This window comes from Aplidium turbinatum, chromosome 10, assembly GCF_918807975.1.
Source record: "Aplidium turbinatum chromosome 10, kaAplTurb1.1, whole genome shotgun sequence".
In the NCBI taxonomy this organism is placed as follows: Eukaryota; Metazoa; Chordata; class Ascidiacea; order Aplousobranchia; family Polyclinidae; genus Aplidium; species Aplidium turbinatum.
Window position 1 is genome coordinate 23014601 of NC_137481.1, and position 27982 is coordinate 23042582.

Consider the following 27982-nt stretch of genomic DNA (forward strand, 5'->3'; position numbering starts at 1 on the left):
TGCCAAAGAAAACATGATCTTATGCTTTTGTTATGCCATCTGACAGCACCATTTTACAGTAGCCAAATATTCATACCCAAATTTTTGTTGATTATGCTCTCTGAATGCACAAAATTCAAAGTAATTTTTCACTTTTTTCTGCGGGAGGCCCCCCAGACCTCCCGCCGCTGGGTTAGGGTTGCTTAGTTTGCGAATACGCCATCAGGCTTCGCCCGCTGCCCGTCAAAACCCCTCCTCCCCTTTCAAAATACCTACTTACGCTACTGAATTGGATCATTGTCATTGGGGCCCGCGAAGCATATTCCGCACAGGGCCCGAAATATCCTAAGACCGGTACTGCCTGTGTGTCCGTTGAACAATGCGCAACAAGCGACTAAAACAAAACTAACTATACAGGCCTATCAAAAAAATTTTGGATCAATCACCCACAACATTGTTTATTTTTCGGACCTCAACTTTACATTGTCAATTTTATCTTACAGATTTTTATTTACTGAAACTGTGGCGCTTCCTTCTCATTTTTTTTTATAAATAGGCCTACTCCACTATCTAGCTGACCCTACGTCAGATTTATTGCGGAAATCCGAGATACACTGAACCCCTGACGCAGTTTGCACAATTGCATTGGAAGAAGCCAAACACACTTTAAAAAGTTTGTCTATCCTTGCTGCGTGAGCAATATCATAACTGCCAAATGATTTTTTTCAACAACGCGACGACGATCTATTGATCGTGCCTTGCATTTGCCTTCTTAACAAAGTATAGACCTAAACATAATGTTGGCTGGAAATGTTAATCGCATGTAGCCTAAGCAATTAAAGTGCGATAGAGCAAACGATATTTTGTTTTTGTTGCAATATTGCAAACTGTCCTAGTAGGCTATTTGAGTACAGCTTGTCACATCAGTGTTGTAGCCAGATAAATGCATTGTTGGGAATATTCCTTAAGTCGTTGTCGTCACAGAAAGGGGTAGCGGGCAGCTGGTGATGTGTTTCATCGTTGGATTGCCTACGTCACAATCGCACGTTCGATCGGGAGTCATCTTCCATTGAAAGAGGTTGCTTTTATTTCTCCCGACTCCGTAGCGGGCTCTGTTTAAGCAACAGTGCTATCTTCTTTCAAGGATGAGAATAGTAGGATGTTGGCTTTTATCAAGCTCAAAAGACTGTTGTTCCAATCTTGCAGTTGTCGCGCTTGTGTGTTCTAATGGGTTAACTTTGACTAAGCTTTTATGTGCTCTCAAGTCTTGTGTCAAAGAGGGTGGCGTTAGTCGGATATCTGTTTTGCTCTTTCTGTTCTTTGTAGCGACTTCTCTTCGGATGTCAAGAGCTGATATTTGAGTTCAAAAGTATCACACACATTCTCAGTTTTATTTCAAAAATATAATCTTCATATTCAGTGATGTGATACTTTGAAAGTACTGATGAGGAAACTTATGGTGCAATATAGACGCTGACAATTAAAATGCTACACAAAGTAGCCTAACACTTTTTGAATTGGAAGTCAACTGTAAAGTGTAAAGAAACTTACACAAATCATGTTAAATTGTGCGATGTTATTGGTAGTCCAACTCCAAATGTATTGCCCATAATTAGACAGACAACTTGGAAATATTAATCACTTGAAGATGTTTTATGTCTCGATCCTTAACAACCTGAATAGTTAGTCAAAAAATAGTGCCTCTAAATACTTTTTTGTGATGATTGTTAAAAATTTGAATTCTATGGACTTTGTGTCTAATGCAAATAAATAATATAATAAACTACCTAAATTTATATTGTGATGGAAAGCTGTTTGTCACTGAGAAAATACTTTTAATTGACTTGTTATTTACGTAATTGCAGTGTCCAGAACTCTTGATGGACTCTTATTGCAACCTTGTAAATTTTATTATTCGTCTTTTAGTACAATCACTGTGGTCGCCCCATCGTGCTCTTAATGTGAAGACATCTGACGTTTTGCCAATTCTTCTTCAGCAACGACACCTGCGTTCAACAGAAGTTGTTACATCTAGTAGCACGGCATTTCAAGCTAACAGGGATCATTATTGTATCAGCGGTCTTCTGGTGACCTCAATCGAGGATGTTGTAAACGATGATTAGCTTTCAGTGGCTTACGGTGAACCAGAAAACCTTTTTCACATTATATCAAAATGAATTGAAGTGGTGTGATAATGATTGACTGTACAAGTCAAGCATGCGTTTGAGACTTTCCAAAAAATTTGACACCCAAAAGATTGGTTAGCGTGCGACACTGCTAGAAAAGAAAACTGTATGTACTGTTTTTTTGCGCCATACAGTGGAAAAATAAATATACACAACAAAACACTAGAGAGCGGCCAAGATGCAGAAAACAAACGCGAATGACGCTTATCACCGTTATCCTTCTGACGGGATGATAAAAGTAATAATTCAATTTGTTCAAACTGCACCAACCACATTTACATCCAATCTAAACTCAACATGCATGTTCACCACAATTGCTTACCACTTTTCCTCTGAAACAACAAAAACTAACGACTGAACTTTACCAGGATTAATAGGAACCCCCACGCTGCGGAAAAGTGCTTACCAATCTTTATACTAGGCAGTTAGGTATCAGACTATTTTAGTTATGCACAGATCCATGAAATACCATCTTTCTAATAAGTTTGGACGATTTCTTAAAGGCAAAACAAACTGAAAACATTCTCGGTGGTTGTTTTGTGGAATGTGCAGAACTAGATCTCATTCAGAGCAAACGCAAACATTCAATGCACGTAATTTGCTGTCTAACCAGAGCATACAACAACATATAATTTTTGTTTGGAACTAGCAATGTCAACTATTCGAGTTCGACTGTATGCAATTGCTCAAAACAATCCTAATGATGTTTTTTTAAACAATGATTAAGCACTCGATGGGCGTTTTCGAGAGTGCTTTTAATATCATAATATGTTACTTACGCCATTCAACAATTCAACATCAAAAATACAAGCAGGAAGAATAAAAAAGTTAAATTCGTCTGTAAATGAAATAAAGATAAATTGAGTTAACCCTGTGCTGAAGACTCGCTAACGGTTGTGTACATTGAGATTGTAGATAAATTACTATTACTTAGCCTTTCATTGCAAGACAAATACTCTTCATCACTGTCCAACTTAACACTGCTACGATTTGAACTCTGTTCAATGAATTGTGATGACACAGAAAGAGTTGAACAATGCGGCTCGTTTGGGGTGATACTGCTTTCAAATGCAGCACCTCTGCGTTGTGAAAAAAGGCTTCTCTTTTGCTTGCATATGCTCGAATGTTTGATGCAAGCTTCCGACAGCGAAACCTTACAATTAACTTCACCTGACTGGTCAGGTTTGGTTTCAGTATCTTTAGCTACGTGTGCGACTGATGATATAGAAATGTCGGGTAAACTTTCGGTTAAGGAATTTGTGGCATCTTTCGATGTCAAGTCATCAGATTTTTCTGATAATTCAGAAGCTTTGCTTGTTTGAAAAGACAAGTTTTGTAAGTTTTTCAAAAATGCGTAGTCAGGGTCCATTGCACTATCATCTTCATCTGGGTTTCGTTTTTTTGATCTGAAGGACGTTTTCCATGGAGTGGAGGAATTTAAAGGCAAAGATTTCGCTTTTGCCTTTTCTTGAACTGAATGCACTAATGAACGCAAGGAGTGCTTTCCTTTGACTGCACTACGCTCATTGCTTTTGGATTTGTCAAAACTAGAATTCGAAGAAACATCTTCTGTCTCTGGACTTGATAGATCAGCGCTGTCTGATTCAACGCTATGAAACTTTCTTTTAAGAATCAAAGTTTCTTTTTTGTACGAATAAGTTTGCGCTTTTTCCGTGTTGATTCCGTGTAAGCTATCGTGCGCGTAAGTTTCCAGCTGTTCATCAGGAGTTTCAGTGATGGTGGAAGGGGCTTGCCAGTTGTAAATAAAATTATCACAAATAATTTCTTCACTGCGTTGAAACTTTGACTCGTGTCGTTTTGTCGAATTTGAAAAACCAATCCTTTTTGAAAATATCCATTTTTTTCCGCTTTTTGGCGGCATCGTGTTCCGTTTATCATCAACAGTTTCTTCAATTCGGTCGAAGCAGCAATCCGAACCTTCTTCGTTTGAAGATTCACCGCATTGAGAGACCAGTGATATGCTGTTAGTAACAGAAGATCTGTTCCCATGAAAGTCTGTCATTGAAGAAGAGGAACAAACGGAAGAGGAAGATCTTTGCACAATATTCCGTTGTGAGTTTTTTCTTTTTTGGATCAACTTCACCATCAAACCAGCCATTTGAGTAAACGAGTTTTTTCTTGATAGTCCATTCTTATCCGGTGAACAAACAATTTCTTCAGCGTCTTCATCGGCGCATTCGCACGATAGAGATACAAACAAAGACACGATGTTGCTTGATTTGTCAGATGTAGGTGAAGGAACGGGACTCGGAGGATTTACATGGTGATTCGTGATCCCGACAATTGGATATCCAGCAAGAAAGGAAGATTGTGGAAACACCTAAAACAAACAAGGATTTTATTAAGTGATTTGGGTCGATATAAAACATATCCCACAAAAAGAAATATATTTTTATGGCTACCATTTCTAGGTAGCCAATGTACAGACAATACAAAATAAACTGGTTTCAGCAGTAAAACATTTAAAAAGATTTCATTAATATTTTAATAGCTGTAAATATTATAGTGTCTATTAAAGTAAAATGACAAGCAATATGAGCTATTTATTACCCAGACAACAAAATCAGTCATTTTTGCATTGATTCAACGTTTGCAAACGTTATATTAATGTAAAAATGACTGATTTTATCGCTTGGGTAGCCTACATTCATATTTTCCCACGTAAAATAAGAGTTAAGAGACAACTCACCTTATACCAAGCTTCTACGCTGTATGGGAAAACATTGCTGAAATTGACATTGTCTACAGCGATATGAGCCATTCCCAGAAAGGACTTCCTCTTTTTATTTTTCTTCTGGGCATAGACACAAATCTGAAAAACATGAAAAGACACGTTATCCAATAAGCCATTAAAATGACGGTTATTCATACTCGCCTGCAACAAAGAGTAGTAACCTATATGAGATACTTCAGTGGGCCTATTTCTGGCGAACAACCACCTCTTACATCTGACCAGTAGCGTAACGTCCAAGGGGCACGGAGGGCCAGTTTCTGCATACGCCACTGGTTTAAATTTTTCCCTAAGGTTTATGGTGCTGCCTAAATAAGGTGAGCCCACTAGCGAGTTGAACGTTCGGCAGCCTATTTCATACTCGTAGCAATAGAGCAGGAACTGGCTCAGGCTAATTATCTTTCAAACCCGTTTGCTAATTAATCAGAAAAATGAAGAATATTTGGCAAATTACATAATTATATTATACTGAAAAGTTTGGGTGTTCATCAGGACAATTATCGTTTCTAGCACTAGTTGCTACGTTCATCTGATGAAATTGAAAGTAAAATTAACAACAAACAGGATGGTTTATTGCTTCACTGACGTTTCGCGCACCATGACAATGCGCATCCTCAGAGCGAATAACATACAAAATAAAATTTCACCAGGTTATATCCTGCAGTGCGATTGAAGGCAAGAAAAAATAAAACACGCAATATTTTAAAAATTGGCCAATGATGTGTGAGCGGTTACTTTCCACGTTAAATTACGTAAAAACTTCCAACAACAGACATAAAAATTCGAAGCGGTGACGACCAACAGAAAAAGTGCGATTGAAGGCAAGAGAAATAGATCACAATGTTTTAAAGATTGGCTAATGATGTGTGGTTACTTTCGATCTATTTCTCTTGCCTTCAATCGCACTTTTTCTGTTGGTCGTCACCGCTTCGAATTTTTATGTCTATTGTTGGAAGTTTTTAAGTAATTTAACGTGGAAAGTAACCGCTCACACATCATTGGCCAATTTTTAAAATATTGCGTGTTTTATTTTTTCTTGCCTTCAGTCGCACTGCAGTATATAACCTGGTGAAATTTTATTTTGTATGTTATTCGCTCTGAGGATGCGCATTGTCATGGTGCGCGAAACGTCAGTGAAGCAATAAACCATCTTGTTTGTTGTTAATTTTACTTTCAATTTCATCAGCTGAACGTAGCAACTAGTGCTAGAAACGATAATTATATTATGCTAAATATTTTTGCCTCTGGAGTGCAACCCTCCCCCCCCAATCAAATGAGTCACGCTACGCCACTGCATCTGGCCAATGGGTCTGTTTTTGTGACTAGTGGACCTATTTGAAAATGTGTTTTGTTTTTTCACATTGAACACTGGCACACTGTCTTCTTCTGGTGATCCAAGCCAAACATATCTTGTTTGTGAAAATTGTTCACGTTATTACTTTTGAAGAAAATTTCAACAAGTTAATCTGTTTTCGTTTTAAGTTGCTGAACAACAGCAGAGTCATTGATTAATAATTATAATTATATGATCATTAATTTTTAATATGGGCAAACAAGCATGGCAAATAAACTAATTATCGACACTGAATAGTAATGTGCAAGTGAAGAACAAAACAATTAGCGCATTTCCTAAGCTAGGTTTTTAAACATGCGGCTTGCAATCTAGTCAACGGTCTTTCTATTGTGGTGTCAAACTCAATTAAAAAAATTGCCATCTTGGTTAAAAACTTTATTGGCGTTATAAAAGACCTTCTGCCCCTTGGTTCAATGTAAATTTGTAATGCACTTTACGAAGAATCACAAAAGCAGTCCTCATTACAGAAAAAATAAATTTTCGGTGCTAAAAAGTAAATCTAAATAATTTATTATGTTTATCGCGGTCTAAACTTCACTACGCTATTTCACAGAGAGCTACTATGTCAGAGAATTTTCATGTGCTGCAAATAAACGTATATGCAACAAAAATGCCGAAATGTTCAAACTGGTAATCATCTTGGTGATTGAGCAGGTAAAAAGAATTTAGTGACCTTTTACGTCAGTCTGACGTATATCAGTCTCAGACATTGTCACTTGCACGTGAAGTTTCGATTCTTTAATTCAGTGGCGTCTCATGACAGACAACATGGCCTGATAATTAAACAAAATCGATAAAAAGTATCACAAAAAGTTAGTGACCTCGAAAAACACAATTAGGAAAACGGCTATTGCAATCCAATAAACTAATCATCTTTTACATCGATTCAACGCTTTCAGACATTGAACAAAAGTAAAAAGAACTAATATTTTAATTGATCACACCTATCTTTCTCTCCTTGCTCAATACCAACAAGAAATGAAACATCGTTACGGCTTTTTATCCTTTTGTCAGCAAAAATGTCAGCTTCAGTGTCGGGTATTCACAAACGCATTAATAAATAAAGACTGAAACACCACGCAATGTTTAAAATGCGCAAAGATGTCCTTCATTGAATAATACGGCTGTATTTGTGTAGCTTTCACGGACAGACCTGTTTAATTTTTCGTTTATTTATCCATACAATATGAATCGAAAAACAGCATATGGCAATTTTCCACGTTGCTGGAAAATATAAGCCTGCTGCTTCATTTCCAAAGAAATAATGGTAATCAGAGGGGAATATCTTATGTAACCTAACTTGTTCCGGTTAGAAGCATCTCTAGAGAAGTGTGCCCCAATAACCCTGCTTTACAATCAACCGTACAAGAGCTTGCCAATAAATGAATGCAGCTACTGTGGGCTATAGTTCAATTGACAATGTCGGACGAAGTTGTTATTGAACTTTTCTAATCATAGGTACACCCAACAGCAAAATAACCTTTTTCTTATTACTATCTAGGGCGTGTGAGCAACTGAGCATCATCTCGGCCCCTCCGAAATCCACTGGTGGGCTCTTATGTGATACTCTCTAAACTGGACAAATTTGTAAGCTTGGCGATCGATTGGTGGACACAAATTCCGTACAAGAGTTTATGATGGAAATCATGGAGGCGTGTAATGTTTCCACAAACTATACTGAGACAGATTTTTTAAATCCTCAGATTTCTTCTATTTGATCTGATGATTGAAAGCCGTAGGAGCTTATTGCATGCAAATGATAAGGCTTTATTGTGTGAAAACAGGAAGTAGGCACTGACCTGTGCATGTTTTTTACAATGTAGTTGATAAGGTAGGTAGGCTACTAATCAACAGTTGGGTTGTTATAAACGCGTCTGTCAGAGCAACATAAGCCGCAGATCAGCAGATGAAGATTCAGGGCCCAATAACTCGAATGCTACACGCACTCCGTTCTTCTAAGTATGTAAAAATTCCCGTCCTTCTAATGTTAATTAGTTAGGCTATCCGAGTGAGTAGTGTTTACTTCTGAATATTGCATCATTTTGTTAGGTTTTTTGGGACACAAAACGCTTTTCACTCCCTTAATCTCCAACTATGCATTGGGGTGGTCCTTAGACCTTAGTTGTACAGTACACTAAAAAAAAAAGATTGGAAAATTGTTGGTCTAACCCTGCCAAAATGTTCCTTTTGGTTAAAAAACACCATGTGTAAAATTTTCTTGATATTCATTAATGTTTAGAGATGGTTCTATGGATCCAAAATTCCACCCAGATGACGTTTACAACACATAAGCACCTTCATTTTTGCTCTGCGCCCAACGCTCGCAAGCCTGGGTCCCCCATGTGTTTCTTAACAGTGGGTATTAGCTGCTCATCGGCAGGGGTGCCATGATGTATCGTTGTTGCCCAGTAGGCTAAGGTCTGCTTCAGGGTGTTAGGGAACTTTTTGTGGTGATCAGCAACAACTCCCACGGCTTAACACGGACCTGCCTATTTCGGTCAGCAAATTAGGCTTTTTACATTGATTTAACGTCTGGCAGAAGCAGGCCTGGATTTAGCTGATGGGGGCCCCCGCGTAAAAATTTTTTTACGCCGAATGCGCAAAAAACCACCTCTACGTCTACAGTAGCATTAATCCACCACTGCACAGCATTTTGCAGAAACTTCAAATGCTGAAAGAAAAAAATAACAATAACACAAACTAAAGGTCACATTTTTTCCACCTCGGGGGGCCCGGGGCACCTGCACCCTCTGCCCCCCCCTAAATCCGGGCCTGGGCAGAAGTACAAAAGGTCAATTGTGTAGCTGAAATATGTTGCTGTCGCGAGGAATGTTTTTGAAAGTAAACTAAAATGTTTGGCCTTGCACGGTCACTTGAACACATCAAAACAAAATATTTGTGGAAGAAATATAACTGTGCAGCTTTTACCTTTTGAAATTGGCTATGTCACAATTGTTGTAATGATTCGTTCTTTCAGGGTTAACGAGCCATGCTGGTGAATCTTTTGTATAGAAAAACTTTCCGATTAACTAAATCAACTGCCTTATTGTGCGTAAATAACTTTTATGTGGCATGAATGTGATTCTAAGCTTGATCTGTTTACATGCAACCCATCTTTTAAATCCCCTTTATCAAATTTCTACAAGGTCACCAAGTCAACAAGAAAATGACACTGGCACGTAATTTCAATGATGGTGTATTAACGTTTTGCTGGTGCTGACTTGTACAATGTACAAGTGTACTGAAAAGTGGGAAATGGCAATGTAATGCTCTCTCTTTCTTGTAGTATCTAGGCTTGATATTTCCAACTTTGAGACTGAAGTGGTTCATGAAGAACAATAGCTCCACATACATAACCTCTGCTTCGATCTTTTGTGTCTTACTACGCAGTGCAGTGGTGAACAGGCATTGAATGCGATGCAAAGGAATCGTTGCGTGCTCTATGAAAACTTAAGAGTTACATTGAGTGGATACATACTGTGATTGAAGAGTTACATTGAGTGGAAGTAAAACTCTATGGCCACCTTCACAGGGCCGGATTTAGCTGATGGGGGCCCGAGGCACTTTTAGATCGGGGGGGCCTCCGTGCGAAAAACCACCTCTACGTCTACAGTAGCATTAATCCAGCACTGCACAGCATTTTGCAGAAACTTCGAAGGCTGAAAGAAAAAAAATAGCACAAAATCACATGTTTTCCACGTAGGGGGGCCTTCAAATGTCGGGGGCCCAGGGCACCTGCACCCTCTGCTTCCTCCTAAATCCGGGCCTGCACCTTCAAACATGTCAAGTCACCTCATGTGCTTTACGTAGGAATCGAACCAACGACTTTTCGATCGTTAGTCGCAAGTTCTCCCCACTAGACTACGTAACCCAACAAGTTTCATTCTTTTGTTGAGTAACATTTAGCAAAGAGTTTCAAGTTAAATTATTTAAAACATTCAGAAAAAAATAACAATAATCAATGATAAAAAAAATATTCAGCCTATCACACCTCTGAATTTTTTTCGACATGATTCACATTTCATAAAAAATACAGTAAAGAAAACAGTTTTAAAATTTGAAAGTACGCTGTACTAGATATAAGGCTTCTGGTCATATTTCTCAGCAAACGCACGTCAAAAAAAACGAGAGCCACTGTTTTTGTTTTGCAATGCCAGAAGAACGTTAAAATCTAAACTTTCCAAGCTATAATTAATTTGTTTACGAAACCCATTTGTAGGTTTCAGTAGCAAAAGATCATTTAACTATTTTTGAGTCTGGTACTATTTTCACCACTTCATTTCTCAACAGTGTTGATGCTAAAATTTTTTACAAAATTTGTATTTCACATCCGCTGATTCATTCTCGTTTATATAACGTCTAACAATGTTGAACCAACATAAAAATATGCACTTCATGTGTGTCCAAAATAGACGTTTCAAAGAACACTAACAATTGATTGGCAGACAACAATCTGGTATTCAATCAGCTTTTATGAGAATTTGCTTTATGTATGTCATCTCATCACACAAATGAGCAGATTACATAACATGCACAGTAGTAGTACAGTAGGCTAACGCGATTTTTACGTAAAAGAACTCACAGAAAAAACTGTAGAAACACGAATAAAAATCGGTTGTACATATGAATTCTTAATCGCGTTTCCAGTAAAAAAGCTTGTGTTTGTTAGTCTGTTCTGAGTAAAATTAGTTTTGAGATTCGTAACTTATATGGAAAGTCATAACCGACATTGCTTGATAGTTCACTAAAACAGCTCTGACAACCAAGAGCGTGCAAACTGCGACTTAAAGTCATCTTGTTGCAATACCTTGCACGCATCACCTTCTTTGTTACATTTGAATTAAATAGAAATAGGTTGATATGAGGACATTATAGAATCTAAAAAAAAAAATTAAGAACTAAAAGGCAATATAAGAAAGCCATACAACCATTTTACATCAAAAAAGACAAATTGGAAAAGAATATTATAATCAATAGTCGCATTTAAAAATTACATGAAAGTAATTGCTCGAAATAGAGTTAAACTTTTAACGTTTTCAAAATGTTTGGTCGAAACAAAACTGTTTAGAAACTTGAAATGGGCAATGCGAACTTGGTATAGGATACAGCATGGGCTGTATCCAAGGGGGGGTGAGGGGGGTGATCACCCCCCTACTTATTGGAGTGATTTGGAATAACTAAGACGATTTTAGCCCACTGTCTAAAAATCACCCCCCCCCCCGAATTCTAAAAGTGGATAGAGCCCCTGGGATACAGCAAAGAATCGTCGATCAGCTTACAGACTATTATTGCATAATGCATATGGACCAACAATACTCTTGTTGAATACTGAAGACCATTATGGGTGTTCATCAGGACAATTATCTAAACTAAAGGACAATTTAAAGGCCGATTCAAATGGCAATGAAAACCAATACATGTGCTTCAATTAGTAGCTTACTTGATTATGCTGTTTTCTCCCAAACAAAAAGTTTTATTCGCTAAGCACTGCATAGCCTTATAGGAATAGTAAAGGAAAGGAAAGAAATCAAATAACTTGTTTTGTTTTCCGTTGATTAAAAGAAGTTTTTACAATTTTCCTACAATTCAGTAGAAACTAGATTTTTCTGGCAAAATATCTGTCAGTTTTGTCACACACTTGGAGCGGATTTGTTTTGTCACACATTTTTTATATTGATTCAACGTCTGAAGACGTCTTCTTGATTTGCTGTCTGGGTCGCAGTTTAATTGTGATTGATATTTGAATTTCCACCAAGAAATTCCGAAGATTCAACCACTACATACACACTTCAAATTGCAAACTGTTTGATATATTATATAATCTTTTATTATTCTGATATTTATGATTGCATGATTCGATTGGTGGTATCAATATGCCAAGTGCCAAGCGCAAAGCTAAGCAAACTAAATTGAAGTATTAATAAAATCATGCACTTACTGCTTTCAAAGCAACCTTCAGTTTCAATTTGTTCTTATTTCTGACCATCACAACGAAAAACAATATATGCCAAATATAGCAGAGGTCTAGAAAATGGTAGAAGCGGCAAAACGCGGACGTTATGGACAAGTTGTACTTGTTTCTCTCTTGTTTCTCCCTAGTGGTCTTTTAGAATATCCTACTAAGGATAAAACAGGCTGTGAAAGTTACTTTGATCAGAAGTAGTTTCATTTGCTTGATTGTATGATTTCATTGAAATAAGATACTGGGAAAGCTGGAAAGTGGAAAGAAAGGTTCAGCAAAGAAATACAGTTACAGAATATGACTGAATTTATTTACTGTTCAGTTTATATTTGGCAAACATCGATTTGTGGTTTACCTGTAAGACCTCATCTGACTTTTGGAAGCTTTTTTCATGTTTTGTTGCATGTCGGTGTATCCCAGCTGAACATTTGTCGAACCTCAGCACTTGAATGTCATGGTCCAATGCGTTTCCTGGTATCCGATCGTTAGCAATTGAATACCCGTCGATCACGTGACCTCCAGCAGTCAGAAACCCTTTTACCAACATCTCTGCAAAACAAATTAATATAAATTTGCATTTTTTGCACACCAGACGACTGTACTCTCTTTTTTTGTACTCCTAAATTTATGTAGGTAAGTAGTTTTAGCAGCTAAATTTAGCAACATCTGGTCAACTTTCAACCTTATTGAAAATTAAGGTTTACACAACGCAATTGAAGCAACTTGAAGCCCAAATTGACAGTGAAAGCGTTGCCAGTCACTCTTATTATTTATTAGGCTTTAGCTCTTGTCTGAGCCTTAATTTTCAATAAGATTGCCGGTCACTCTTCATTTAGATTGAGATGATTCACAGTTTCAAAAATAATGTATTTTAGAAAAAGAGGAATAAAACTGTCTGATTTTTTTTACCAGTTGAAACCGTCAGCAAACATTATTTTTCTTCCCTTTTAGTAATATTTAATTGCAGTGCAAAACAACATTCAGCTTAAGCCCTGATTTCAGAGCCGTTAAATGTATTTGACTTGTTAGCAACAGTGGAGTAAGATTTATCCATAACAGGTTATGTAGCTCAAATGTTTATTGCCTATAAACAATCAGTTGGCAACCTTATAATTGATTTTTCTTGGGAATTAATTTTAAAAGCTTGTAAAAAATCTGTCAGGTTTCCGTTTTGTTTTCACGAAATAATTCTCATAAAATATCAAGACATGCTTCCTCCATGCCTTTATTGTCATGTGCGAAAAGCTAGAAAGTTAACGAAGTAAAAAAGTGATTGTGGATACATTGCAACCTCTACTTTGTGCATCGCCAATGTTGCCAAATGGCAACTTCTGAGCTTAATGTGGTTCAGCACTCGTCATGCTTTTTGCCATATGCATGAACAAGTGGAGTTAAATTTTTCTTTTTGACGTCACCTATTTGTCATAATTTACGGCTGTGGGCCACAGCCGCCAAAAGTCAAAGCCTGTGGCTGATGAAACAAGATGTGATATTGCACGCAACATCTTAATCCTAAACGACTTTACAAATTATGGAATGTAAACATCAAAAGCGATCAAACTAAAAAGAACTTAAATGTTGTAGGCCTAAAGTCATTTTTACACAACGTTAAAAAGTTGAGAAAGGAGCTTGATGGAATGTAATTTTCGAAAAGAGGAAATTTAAAACATGGAAAAGCGGAAATTTAAAACGTGGAAAAGCGGAAATCTAAAACATGGAAAAGCGGAAATCTATGTAACTTAGACGAGGAGTCTTGAAAAACAAAACTTACTGATGTCCATACTGCGGTCGTCATAACTTTCTTTAAACTCCGTGATACCAACAAAAAGATTGGATTTGGAGTTGTAAATGATGATCTGTAAAAATAAAAGCAAAATTTATTTTGAAATTGTTTTCCAAGCAATTAAGAGTTCACCACACACCGAAATGAGCTAAGGATTTAAATAGTAGCCTAACCCTAAATGTCCATTGCCATAAACTAAACATTCCCTTAAGAAGTTCTCTTTTATCAACCCTAAAACGTACAAACTTTTTTAATGTTTGACACAAAACCTGCACAAAATTATCATCAAACGTGAAATAAAAAATAAAAATAAAGTTATTATTAGAGCAAGATTTTATTGACCCAAAAATCCAAAAGCCCTACACTATACAGGCAACTACCTCCACAATGAACATCATGTTCACAAAAAACAAAAGTTCAAATGTGACTTTAATGTTCAGTTCAATAGGCCATAGCCTAAGAAAGGCTGTAATAATTTCTCCCTAAAGCAGTGCAATGGTCATAATCATGAAAGAAATCAAGGGCTACTGTACAGTCGAAGGGACGCTACTTCGCAATCGATGGCACGCCTTTCGGTGTCTTACAAAAGACACAGCCACATGCTCTTGAGCGGTGTCGAACCGGCGCTTAATTAACTTTCTGGTCTTTTGTTGTTAATTATTTCAGAAAATAATGTCGTCACTGTTTTGCAGTGTTTTTAATGGAAGCTAAATGAAGCACAGAGTGAGATTGATGAACAAAAAGTTGTTAGTATCAGTTTTTCTCAGCATTTGAAAGAAAATGTTTTTTGAACCATACCGCAATAAGGTACTAAACCAAAATTGGCTTTATTGACTTTATTTGCTCTAGTTACTGTATTATATGACCATCACCGTTTTAACACTAAGCGCTTGTGACGACACCACCTGTTAAGGAATCATGAAAGGAATTGAAAGTGATTGTACAACCATGTTTCGTATTTTTAATACTTTATGCTTGTCATAGCTTTGTCACATCATCATACAAACTTTCCTGTTTACATCACTTCCACATTACCAAACGTTTAAACGATGTACAAGGATAACTTTCTGCTTGTTGTTGCATTCACAAAAGTGGGTGCTTTCTGAAGGACAATGCTCAGAGGAAATGGCAGGGAATAACTATTGAAAACTTTTCAGTCACGGTATACTTCTACATCGTACTTGTCGTACTAAAAAGTTTATTTAATTCAAAGCAAAAAACAAAAAGTATTGAGGGTTAAATCGATAATAAATCTATATTTAGCTGCTCTTTGTTTTCCGATACCATTGCCTGCACTTCACGATAGAAGAGCTCGGCACATTCTAATTTAATTTAGTTTTGTTTTTTTGTGATGTTTGATAAGTCTATGTCCCGGGATGAATGCAGTAAAAAAACAAAGAAAGTTTTTTGTAGATCTAAAAAACCCAACACTCTTGCCTTGCAAAGCTTACCAGGAACACTCAAGGCGTGATATATTTAGCTCTTTCGCCAAAATACATTCAGCGTCATAGGTTACCATAACAGGGTTTTGAACCATTGAAACTAACCAAAAAAGTTGTGTACAGTAATTGAATTCGATTATATCCAACTTCACTGCATTAACATATGTTAGGCTACTTGTGTTTGATATAAATACTAAGTAAAGGGGTAGGGGAACGACCTAAAGTGTTAGAAACGGTCTCCTCTTCCTTGGAGGTCAGCCATAAACATAGCCGTCGGGGAAATACTTGAACCTGGGACCAATAAGAGGCCAGGTCTCTTTAACTAAACATTTCTCAAGAAAACAACAGAACAACTCAAACATGCACAGTGTTTTCTTTGTTTCAAGACCCCCTTGAAGTGATTTTAAATCCCTAAACATTTCTCAGGACTTTTGTCAACATTGCTACTACTAAATAAACTAAATGATTGGTATTTTGTAATGGAGTTTAGTAAGTCATACTCTTTGACATAAGATAAACAGCAGCTTAAAAATAAAGATGTTTTTGGACTTGTTTCAGGTCTATTATACTTGTCAAATTAATTTTCAAAACATTTTAATGGCTTGCTTCAACTTTTTAGTCCTATGCGGGACTTTCCAAAACAAGGATATTTTAATTGGACTGTGTTTTTTTTACAGATGTTGCATATTTGGAAAAATAGAATATAGATAAACCAAGACAAATTCGAATTGCTACTTCAAAAATATGAATGAGAATCACAAAAGATAAAAAGCTTTCGTTTTCCGTCAGCAGTATAATGCCGGAGATTATTCAAGCGCAGTATGGAATCAATATGTGGGTTAGAAATGGCAGCGCAAAGTATTTGTACTTCAATAGAAAATAGCAAAAGGATTATTATGCAAATACAATTTGGAGGAAGCGGATGAACAAATATTGTTGTTTCCACAAATGAAAAAATCAATCGATTGAAGAAGCAATAGACGACACCAAGTGACTGGTATTGTCACGACACCAAGCAGACCACTGGGAGTTGGTCATGACTGGGTCATATCCAGACAGTAAATCTGTCATTTTTTACATTGATTCAACGTCTGCAGGCGTTGAATTTTTTGTTATTTTTATTTTCTGTGTCTGGTCATTATTATCAGCTTTTGTTATTCGTTGCGCAGTTGATTGCATACATAAACTGCATCTACATAGCTGGTAGGAGTTTGTACAGTATAGAAGAATGACATATCGGTTACGACAAAATACTAATTGCACAATTTATGGCTTTAAAATGAAAATATCAAGTTTAGTTTTATGACAAGTCAAATGTGCACTGTTTAAGTAGAACTTTATCAAAGAATGGAACCACGTTTTATTTAACCTAGGTAACTTTTGAAAATGTCTATATATATTGTATTAATAAAAAAGTGCAACTAATTTATGTCCTTGACGATTTAGATTAAGTGGACAGGAAGACAAGGATCCAATCTTCGTGTCCACCTTCAGTCATGCCTTTAAGTGTCCTGCCAAAGACACAGTCACACGCTCTTGTGCGGTATCGAACCAGCGCCCTTTCGAGTGTCGTTTAGGCATTGTTACAACGCAGTCCATTGATCCTTGTGTTTTTGTCAATGTCAGAGGTTTTGTTTAAACTTTTTCATATTAAAATTGTCAAAACGCAGCAAAGAAATTCAAGAAAAAAGCTACAATTTAAAGTCACACTGAATAAATAAACGCCATTACGGAGTCAAAAGTGCTCTTTTAGCATCAAAGTGGAAAAACCCCAGTCCTCCATCTCACCCAGACTTTATGTACTAATCAAACCAGTGTTAAAACGCCAGAAAAAAAATGATTTAATGTTTTGTTTTCAATGGTTCTGTTCCTGCTGTGTAACGCACCTGTGCCCCTGCACGAAGTGTTTACGCTCCAGACCATACCATTAAGCTATTGCGTAAAATCTAGCAAGAAATGCAAAGTCTTAATTATTCATGACCTCGTATTGATTTTCATGACGATTGCCACTGCTGAAAGCGAAATACTTTCGATCTATAATTCACAGCTGCCATGGCACAAAAGTTGACCATTTTATTGTTATTTTGTTTACTTGCATACAACAGAGATGCTTTATTTCAACAAAATAACTTTATGATGATCATAATATAAATTTATAACATGGACAACAGACCAGGATGCTACTGCAATTAACAAACTAAATTTAGAAAGCAGTTCTCTTGGTTACTAGAAAGTCATTAGAGATGGTATTTATCGTAAAGTGCTTATTTGAATGTACTTATTTTTGGAAATTTTGATAATTCTAAAAACACACTGTGTAAATTCAATATTGGAAATTCAAGACAAACCAAAAAATTTCACTTCATTTCATTTTCGATTTAATGTTTAGCCTTATGGTGAATTTTTACTAGGGTACACAAACAAATACTGATCATTAGCCATAAAACAATCCATTAACCGACCTATCGAAACAACCTGTGTTTCAAACATTAAAATACAACGTTTACTGGTCTACAAACAACCCAGGATGGTTCATAAAAATTTAAATTTTTTTTTATTGAAAATCGACAAATTTTGTTTTAAACATTTAAGAAACTGTATCAATAGACGTGACGTAACGGCAGGGCAATTAGTTAATTATTTACCGATACAATAAACATAAATGAATACAACAATAATAACATACAACAATAATAACATAATAACATAAGAAAATTATGGCATCTGACACGGACACAATGCAACGCCTTGCGGTACACTACAAGAGTTGAACAGAACATTTGTTATGCAATCACCCAGAGAGTGAATCAACCATATGGCATTAGAACCACACACTCCACACAGCCACCCAGAAACTTTCGATTGTTGCATCTCAGTCTATAAAATCCGGCGTTTTACATTGATTCGACGTCTGCATGAGTTGAATCAAGGAAAAAGCGACGGATTTCGATGTCTGGGGAGCACCTCACGCTTCGTCTAACGCCTATGCAAAAATGCAAAACATTCTGAATAAAGTCCCAAAAAGCTTTCGTTTGTTTAGTTGAAGTTTCCTCGCTTCAAGTTATGTTCAGTTTCTCAATGCCCAGGCAGCAAAGTCTGCCATCTTTACATCCATTATAATATTATACAACGTTTTACAGCGTTAAAACAATATAAAAAGAGAGCATATCTCAGGTGGGTGGTTGAACTTTCTTTTTTCAGTTGTCAATTCTTCGGCAAAATATCGCGTGTCAATTGTTTTTTCCATAACAACACGAGGCGTTTTTATTTTTAAATTACCGTAAAGAACGTCAGCAAGTTTTCTATCAGTTCAGCACACAAACATATCCAAACACGAAATTTAAAAAAATAAAATTATTATTTATTCAGCAAATTCAACGTCGCTTAACGTTTAATTGTCATCAGCCCTGTTTTAATATTCGGCACCATACGTCATCAAAAATAACAATTAAACAACCTTATCAAACGTGCAAGTAGCCTATGTCTACAGATGTTGAATTAATGTAAAAAACGGTTGATTTGCTGTCTGGGTTATAGTAATGAACATTTTTTAAGTCCCTTGCATTCGCACAACCAAATGGAGTTTCCATCTACGTAACAGTTTACACAAAGACAACGCTAACATCCAAACAACGCACAAATAACATATTCATTGTGCGACTATATGGGATTCTTGTTTCGAGAAGGTAGATTTTTGTCACTTCAAGTATTTGTACCTGGTTCTTTCCTATTTAGTAAATTATATTAGTGAAGTCGCTTGATTTTTGTCAAGGAAATGTAATTGTTTTTTGACAAATTGTTGTGATAATCGTATCATTAAGTCAACCAAATGATGAGGACTGTTTTCAAATTACAAATTTGAGCATCCAATGCAATGCTGTATCGAGAACAAAGAAAAACACAACCCTCTTACCTTAGCAAAACCAGCAGGAAGGTATACCAGTGAATGCCGGTCGACGATCTGGCCTGGACCAAGTTGGCTGACAAAGTCAGCCATTATAGAATTCATCACAAAATTGGTTGTCAGCAACCAAGTTAAAGCAGATTTTTAAAGTAACAATGTTCCTCGTTATTTTGACGTTCTGTGAACGAAAAATAGCTGTCATAATTTGTCACTTTCAATCAAACCAGACAATGTTATTCATGGTTATTTGTAGGCTTTTATTTCATCCAATGTTGATGGATAAAACATATACTACTCTTGACTGACTTCCTTTTGCAATAACTTCTATATACTATTCTTGACTGACTTCCTTTTGCAATAACTTCTTTAATGTCTTTGACAAATCAAAACGGCTGTCAGTTTAAAATTTACCTCAAAAAAAGAAAATTGCGAAAAATTTACAACTTGGGCTACACTTATATTAATAAACTTTTGGGTATTCATTAGCTCGGCCTGTTTGTCAACCTCACAGAAATCTACACACTCTAATATCTACGTGTGTGGCAGCAACTGATGCTGCCTTGTCTTCTTACTCGCTGTCAAAAAGTCAAGTGCAAGAAAAAAGAAGCAAATTTTAAACTCTCAATCTTTCTGAAATTTGAAAAGGACAAAAACAAAATCTTTATGTTGCGGTCGTGACTTATGCCGCATACTCCTTGAATTAATAAAGATGATGCCATTAAGACTTTGGAAAAACGTAATCAAAACAACACGCAAGCCTTTTTCTTAAATAAACATGATCTTTTTTAGAAAAGGTCTCTTCAACGCAAACCACTTCACTTTTTGAGAATTGTTGATTTAGCCTCGAAGATGACAATAGGGGAGATAGAAAGATAGCCACGCTTGGATGTTCAGCCAACATAGCCCCAGCCAGTAAATCGGTTCTTTTTAACATTAATGTTCTAGCTGGGGCATCGCAAGGATAGGATACATTGAAGAAGATATAACGCTGGAATTGCGCTAACTTTGAACTCACAGGAAATCCTTGCCCGGGTTGTGTGTAATGAAAACTTTCACTGTCAAACGAGCAATAAAATCGCAAGGGTAAAAATTTACAAAATAAAGAGTAACAAATCAAATTTCGGGAAGATCTACCTTGCGAGAAGACTGCTGTATGTTTTTTAACTACATTTCTTCTGTGTTCTACATCTGGTATCTGTACCTTGCAATGCAAAGCACAAATACACGAAAACAAGCTGCTTTACTTTTCATCCTTTTGTTTTGCATTATCTTGATCCTTTCATCACGCTAATGCGTTTGGTTGGAGATTGCCTGCATATTGATTTTCTATCATAGCCACTGTTGGTAAAACCCTAATGCCCATGGTTTGGTTGGAATGGAGACTCCGCAGCAGGGGCGGATCAAGAAAGAAGCAATAGGAGGAGGGGTGGATTTTAACAAAACACAATGATGTGTAGGTCTACATTAACACGACCTTACAAATACACCGTGAATAAAGTTGGTTTTTCAATATTTTGGAGGAGGCGATGGCCCTAATCGCTCCCGCTCTTTAGATCCGCCGCTGCTCCGTAATAATGACCTACAGGCTACCGAGCTTCAGTAGTTGTGGAACATTTTTACGTTTTCGAACAAACTTTGATCTTAAAAATCAGCAACTGTGCTGGTAATTTGTTTGTGTAGATTCACTTGAACTGGTGAGAAGGGAATGCCAAAAAGTTTCGTCCCTTTTATCAGACAAAACGGTTAAAGTGTATTTTAAAAATTTATGTGAAGCAGCTTTAAAAACTATGCATAAAAATACTTCTCGCTTGAAAAAACTCCCGAAGAGCATAAATATAGATTACGGTACCACAATAATATTTCGAAAATTTTTTTGAAAATGGCTTATCGTGAGAACTTTTAATTTGTTTTTTAGAATTAATAATATTTTTGATATATGAGAGCACTTTTGTTCCATATTCTATTCACAGGTTATATCATAATTTTAACTTGTTTGATGTAGCCTATTTTCATGCCAATGCTTTGTGTGCTTCTGCTAAGTTTTGTGTAAAAAAATACTAAAACGATGTTTAAAGCACAGAGGCTGTATTGACGCAATAAAGATGGAAACATTAAGCAGTTTATTATAGATTGTGTGTAGGCTTATACCTTGCAAATTTTCTAGAACCTTTCCTTTGCTGAACGTCTTTTCAAACATCAACCATATCTTTACGATTACCATAGGTAACTTCCTTTTGTGCAACATCGCAGCATATTGTATCTTACAACTGTTCGTATTCTTATTAAGTACAATTTGATCAAAAACGATCAAACCATAAACTTAGGTTTTCTCTGCTGTGCTTCCTCTCGCTGTCACCTAGTTAGACAACGCAGCATCAGCAACTGCCGGTCTACCTATAGCTGCACACTTCTCGCTGCTTTTATGAGGCTTCGCGATCTCATCGCTGTTTTTCGCAGACAACTCCCACCTTCGCAGGGCGCCTATGTCAACAACAGGCAATCGACTGGCGAGCATTTCTAATAATGAGAATAATCGACTTTTCTCCGATGTAGTTCGAGCCGCTGAGTCAGTCAGCTGCTTTAACTGGTTTATATCGCTTGCAAAGTTTTTGTTTTTAGTTATTCAAGACTTTCCCGAAACCAATAACACTTTCCTAACTTATTTAGAAAACAGCTAAGTAAACACTTCCAGATCCGGGTAACAGAATGTAGTGTTGCCATTTCGAAAGAAAGACACAAGATGATCGGGTAAAATGGTAGCCTAAACACCGTGTTGAAAGAAGCTTTGAAAAGCGTGCTATGAAAGATTTTTTTGCGAGTGTGTTTTCAGAAAAGCAAGTGTAACAATATTTGAAGTTATCCAAGCAAGATAAATTGAACAGCTTTTGCTTTTTGTTGCTTCAAGTTTTTTTGAATGGCAAACACTTAGTTTTTCTGCACTCTGAAGCGATCCCGTCAACTTCCCGTCAACAGGTCAAACGTATTTTCCAGTATATTTCCTTTTCCAAGTCAACGTATCTGCTCTAAAAACATGTCGTTTTGCACGGATCAGTTTCTTTTGATTTGTTTTTGTCAATCAAGGTAAAAACAAATACTTGAAGGCAATAAATAAAACAAATGCAATATTCTGCAATCATTTTTACATCAAAGCACATCATAGAGATTACAATTGATGTTTTAATGCTAAATCAACGTAAAAAAGCCGTTAAACTAATTGTACGTTGGCATTGACAGACGTTGAATCAATGTTGCAAAGGAATGGCATGTTGGTTGCGGAGTGATTTCTAGGTCCATTCACTTGGGAGTAATGAGTTTCTACACAGACAACTAAATTTGTCATTTTTACATTGGTTCAACGTCCGCAGGCCTTGAATCAATGTAACATAGACGGATTCTTAAAGTAATTTGCGTTCTTCTGTTGACTATTTACTAGGTTACCTCCTGATGTTAAAGAGGATAACTAGCTTTTTGTATTTCCGACGTTTCGTCAGTCAGCACGACTGACTTTATCAAGGTGGCTAAAACAGGTTGCCACAACCTGTTCAGCAACGATGGCATAACACAAAAAGCTAGTTATCATCTTTAACATCAGGAGGTAACCTAGTAAATAGTCACCAGAAGAACGCAAATTACTTTAATTATCAAATGCCTGGTGAACAGCCTCTCTCTGTTTTTATAGACGGATTTTGTTGCCTTCTGCTTTAGTTTTGCTATTGAAACAAAATACCAGCTAAGGTTGTTAGAAACTTAATTATTGTGAAAAGTTTATTTTGTTTCCTCTCAGTTTCGCTTCGAAGTTCAAACAATTCCATCTTATCGTGAGCTCGAAACAAAATGCATTAAGATCCCAACACTCAAAAGCGATTTAAAATTTCAAGATGGCGGCCTGAACCTTGTGTCATGCTTTTCGAAGCTTTACCAATTTTTCAGGATCTTGGGTGTTTGGGACAAAAAGGCCACCAGTGATAGAGGAGGCTGTTATCAGGAATATCATACAAATCCAACTAAAAAACTTTTCTTACAAATAGTCAAAAGCAAAAAATTGATATGCTTCCGACACACAATACGCTAAGTTAATTACAAAGAACATAACTAGAATTGAAAAAAAAAAACGGAACAGAAAAGAAAAACAAGTCAGGAATGATTTTGACACTACACCACAAACTAGACAAAATTAAATGATGAAAGTGCTGTACAAAAATCTCACGATTGTGTACCATGGCGGATTGCCTCCAAAACTCAACACGAGGAGAGAACATGATGATAACAATGAAATAAAAATATTGTATCTCGAGAAAATTTCAAGAAAGAAGTTTTGTTTTGTTCAAGAGTAATGTCACTGTCATCTATGGGCTTTTGTTAAAAAGAGAAACACCTTCAATGTGTTTGGTTTATTGATTAGGTCAGTATTTATATCTTCACGTGTTATTGTTTACTATCTCTTCTTTATATTGTTTGATGACTATTCTGTATCTGTCTATAATTTATTCCGATTTTTTTTTATATTGGGCATATTTTTGTTTATGTATATTTTAGGTTTGTTTCTTTCTTTTCCTTGCAGGATTTGAAAAAAGTTGCCAAACTTAGACTTGATTGACCAAAAACTCCTTTTTCTTTGTAGAAATATCACTTATACATGTCAAACGTTTTGGATATTTTACGAAAATAGAAGCACCAACAAAGCTGAGATAATTGTAGCATTTGACTCATTGCGGTGTTTGGATTGACTCACTGTACTAGCTAGAACCAAGAATCAGATAGAGGCATATTCTATATAGCCTACACTCACAATCAATATAATAAATGCTGACCGCTTTGACCTCAAGCTCAACGAGTAATAACTCAATCTTAAAACAATTAAAACTAAAAATAATATTTGCGATGGTAATCCCAACCCAACTCATTCTATTGAAATGAAACAATGCAGTTTTAAAAAGACCGAAAGAAAATACTTTAAAAGAAAAGTAATTCCAAAAAAACTAATTGTATCAAAACAAAACTCATCTTGTTAGGAAATGGTTTTGTTTCACAGTAGTTGGTAGCCTATAAGCTACGTTTTGTTTTCTTCTCAAAACACATGCTCAGGGGTAACCGGTTTATCGTGTGGTTTCTGGTTCAGAGATTCTCGTACGTTTTCTTTTCAAGTTTTCAACAAAACTACCTTCATCGAAAAAAAAGAAAAATTCGTTATAACTAATTTGAGAAGGTTATCTTAATATGCGAAGTTATTTTATTCATCTGGATGACGTAACAACTTGGGAAATGGGGTTTCAACTCTATAAAATCGTCAAAGTTCTTTAAACTATGAACTTAATTAAAACCCAAAACTAAGATTGCACTTCACAAATTCTAGTTGAGTTGAGATTAAATCGAAAACTATTTGAATAAAAATCACGCAAGCCAACGGTAATAATTTTGCGGTTTAACTTATTTACTGCCGCTCTACAACAGCTAAGGTCTTTTAGCGAGAGGGTTCATTTTTAATTTTATATCTGGTTTACGATGCCATCACATAATTACCCGACTTATTTTTGTTGCGTTAGGCAAGAAAGAACACAATCGGTACCGTTTTTTATAAGCTGGTTATTGGTCAATGTAGCACACCATCGATGAAGTCTCTCTCTCTACAGCAGGAGGTTCAAAGCAGAAATTTTTAGACAACAGAAACAACGTTAATTTTCTCTTCAAACGTGGTTATGATGATATTCCAACAATGACAAATTTGCAGATATCTGCAGAAAACTTCAACAAATTAGCGGCTAAAAGTCTTTTTGCTGATTGGATTAGAATTTCGAGCTTTCAGGTCTAATTTATTCGGAAGCAAAACGCTGCCTGGAGCTTCATTCTTTCTGCAGCAAATATCAGATCTGCAACAATAATAATTGTCGTTGTCTAATACTAGGCTACTGTTCTAACTTCTAATTAATCTAAATAATAGATTGAGTTTCGCTTTTAGCAGCATGATCGAATTGCTAACTTCACAATCTAGATATTAACGACCTGTTTTTGCCTGATGCTGCAAGTTCGCTGTGGTAATAGCGAACTGCACTAGTTTTCGGAACACAGTTCCGTAGTTATGTGCTATGACGAACATCAGCATGAGGCTAAAACAAGTCGTTAATATCTACATAGTGAAGTAATTTAAATAATTCTGTAATCTACAACGTAGTTTGAGTTTTGTAAAGTGGCCTACCTGTGATGACTTTGCATTGCCCAAATGCAACACTTTTCAACTAAAACTTTCATTTTTCGAGTCAATGGTTCAACAAGTTTATTAAAGACTCAAAAGCAAGCATCAAAAAAATGAAACTGAGGTTTTAAGAAAATACTAACAAAACAAATCCTTTGACTCACAAACTGCTGCTGCATCGGTTTTTATGAATAGAATCACTCATCCGGTGAAAAACCATTCAGGCAATTAAACATCAAACTTAAGGAAATTTCCTAAAGCAAAAATATTTGAAGAGTTTTTGCATGTTAAATTTTTTATTATTGTAAACACGCAAACAACTTGCTTTCGATTTGTGAAACAAAAGTTTCTATTCCAACATGTAACATGCGCTAGTGTCAAATCGCCGCTGTTAGCTGTTCGCACTGTGGTAATATGGTCTTTATGGCCCACCTGAACTGAATTGATGACAGATCGGCTAAGAAGCACTGGTCAATTGGAAACAAAAACCAACTATCAAACGCATTTGCAGGGAGGCAACAAGAAAAGTAAAATTATATTTCTGCGTGTTAAAGGCAAAGCCAGTTACACATATTTGCAATTTGTTGAACTTCACCTAAAACGAATTAAGGCACGTCCATGTTTGCAGACTGCTTTATAGGCTATTGCGTCGTCAATCGATTTATCGAAAGTTGCGTCTGAGTAAACATTATAAACTAAAATATTTTTTACATCAAAGTTTAAAGTCGAGACTTTTTGACAAGAGTCAATCCGCATCATCGTTCGATAGAAACTGTGCAGCTCATGCCTTGTCATTCAAAATAGCCAAAGAAATTCGCCTCGTGTAGCCTAAACACAGCAATTCTTTCTGATTAAGATCCTTTGTTCTAATCTAAAGCCAAAAACCAGACAGAAAAATCCGTCATTCTTACATTGATTCAACGTCTGCAGACGTTCAGTCAATGTAAAAATGACGGATTTGCGGTCTGAGTAGATCAGAATTAGATCGAGGCTACACTTGGCGGAAAGCGTGTGGTAAAACTCTAGGGCCGTGTGAGCACCACCTCCCCCCCCCCCGAAATCCACTAGTGGGCCCCTATGGTAAGTGATTGCTCTTAAAAATAGGACCAGAATGCGTTTAGACCGGCAAACTTTTTCAATGTGGGGAAAAATTTACATTCAAAGAGTAAATAACTTTTAAGTTTTTATAGAAAAAAAGCTAATTATAGGCTGTGCCGCCAATGCAGAAGGGGATCCAAAAAAGTTGAGAAAGGATCAGAGTTTTAACGAAGTAAAATTTATAACATAAATAAGCAATGCAATGCAAAACAATGTCCAAATAAATGAAACGGAAAGAGGTGTGGGGGGCTTGCCCCAGAAAATTTTGACAAATATAAGACAGTTATTCTTGTTTTGGTCACTTTTTAGAAGTATAATATATTTTTATTACCAAGATGCACACTTTGTATTGTGTAGCTTAGCCTATTTGCGAAGTTAAAATGATTGCGAAACTTCTCCGTCTAATACAGAGCGAAGTTAGCAGCGGCGTTGATAGAGGGTCCGGCACGGGAGTACTTTTAGACCCAGAATAATTTAACGATCGATTATGTTTGGATGTCGTGCGGTTTTGCGAGAGTAGATAAACTTGGGGCGATAAGATCTTATTGGTATAGAACCCAAATCAACCTCTCAACGACCCTGGTAGCAAGACCATGGATTCTTTTGTTTCTGACGTCATATTCGGTAGACGAAGGATTTCTAGGGTTCTTGTGGCGGATTAGACCACTTCGAATGCCCACAAAAGATAGGACTTCTACTTGGACCGACAAAAATATTAGCAACTACAGGTACGGTACCCAAGAAAACAAAGACAAATCTGAACAAATTGTAATTGCTTCAATAAATTTTTTAATCATAATTTCAAGGAACGCTGCACTTTTCTTGGAAGGGTCGCAGAACACATAATCGCATGAAACAGAGTCCTAGCTTTTATAAAACGATAAGAGTTAAGACCTGGATGGTCCGCATACGTCCGAGTCGTACTTTCATGATGGAATCTTTATCCTCGGACTGGGAAAGCTTCTTGCAGAGTATAATCCTGGCAGTTTCGTATACTTGTAGACTAATGTAGAGGCTTTAAATCACTGGCGCAGGCCGGGTCACTGAGATTGACAGAGTGTTGCTGGGAAATTATTCCATTCATTACATGACGCTGAATGGAGAGCAGTCCTTAACGTGCGTTGCTCAAGCGCACATCTCGAGAGCCGAACCAGCGCCGCTTGATCTTGAAGCTTCTTCGGTCCAGAAGTGACGCGCCAACCAACTGAGCTATCGAGGCGGCCTTATCTTGTCTGAAAGGTCGATATGGTGTATTCACAGCGATATTGCATGCAACCGTGGCAGGTGTAAGATCTGTGGCTGGCCCTTAGTTTAAATACTAGTGTGAGCAGT

The 27982-nt window shown here is 36.6% G+C and overlaps 1 protein-coding gene across 2 annotated transcripts; it reads right to left on the reverse strand.

Annotated features, from left to right (window-relative positions):
• Positions 1-2257: 2257 nt before the first annotated feature.
• LOC145778241 (uncharacterized) lies at positions 2258-19536 on the reverse strand. 2 transcript variants are annotated; one of them, XM_082589697.1, is made up of 5 exons: positions 19372-19536; positions 14005-14089; positions 12589-12782; positions 4876-4998; positions 2258-4506 (listed from the first exon to the last, which is right to left on the reverse strand). In XM_082589697.1, the coding sequence occupies exons 1-5, from the start codon at positions 19465-19467 to the stop codon at positions 3031-3033; spliced, it is 1974 nt and encodes a 657-aa protein (XP_082445823.1). In that variant the 5' UTR covers positions 19468-19536; the 3' UTR covers positions 2258-3030. The 2 variants fall into 2 exon arrangements, with proteins under 2 accessions (XP_082445823.1, XP_082445824.1); XM_082589698.1 differs by lacking the exons at positions 12589-12782; positions 14005-14089; positions 19372-19536 and adding an exon at positions 12210-12307.
• Positions 19537-27982: the final 8446 nt, after the last annotated feature.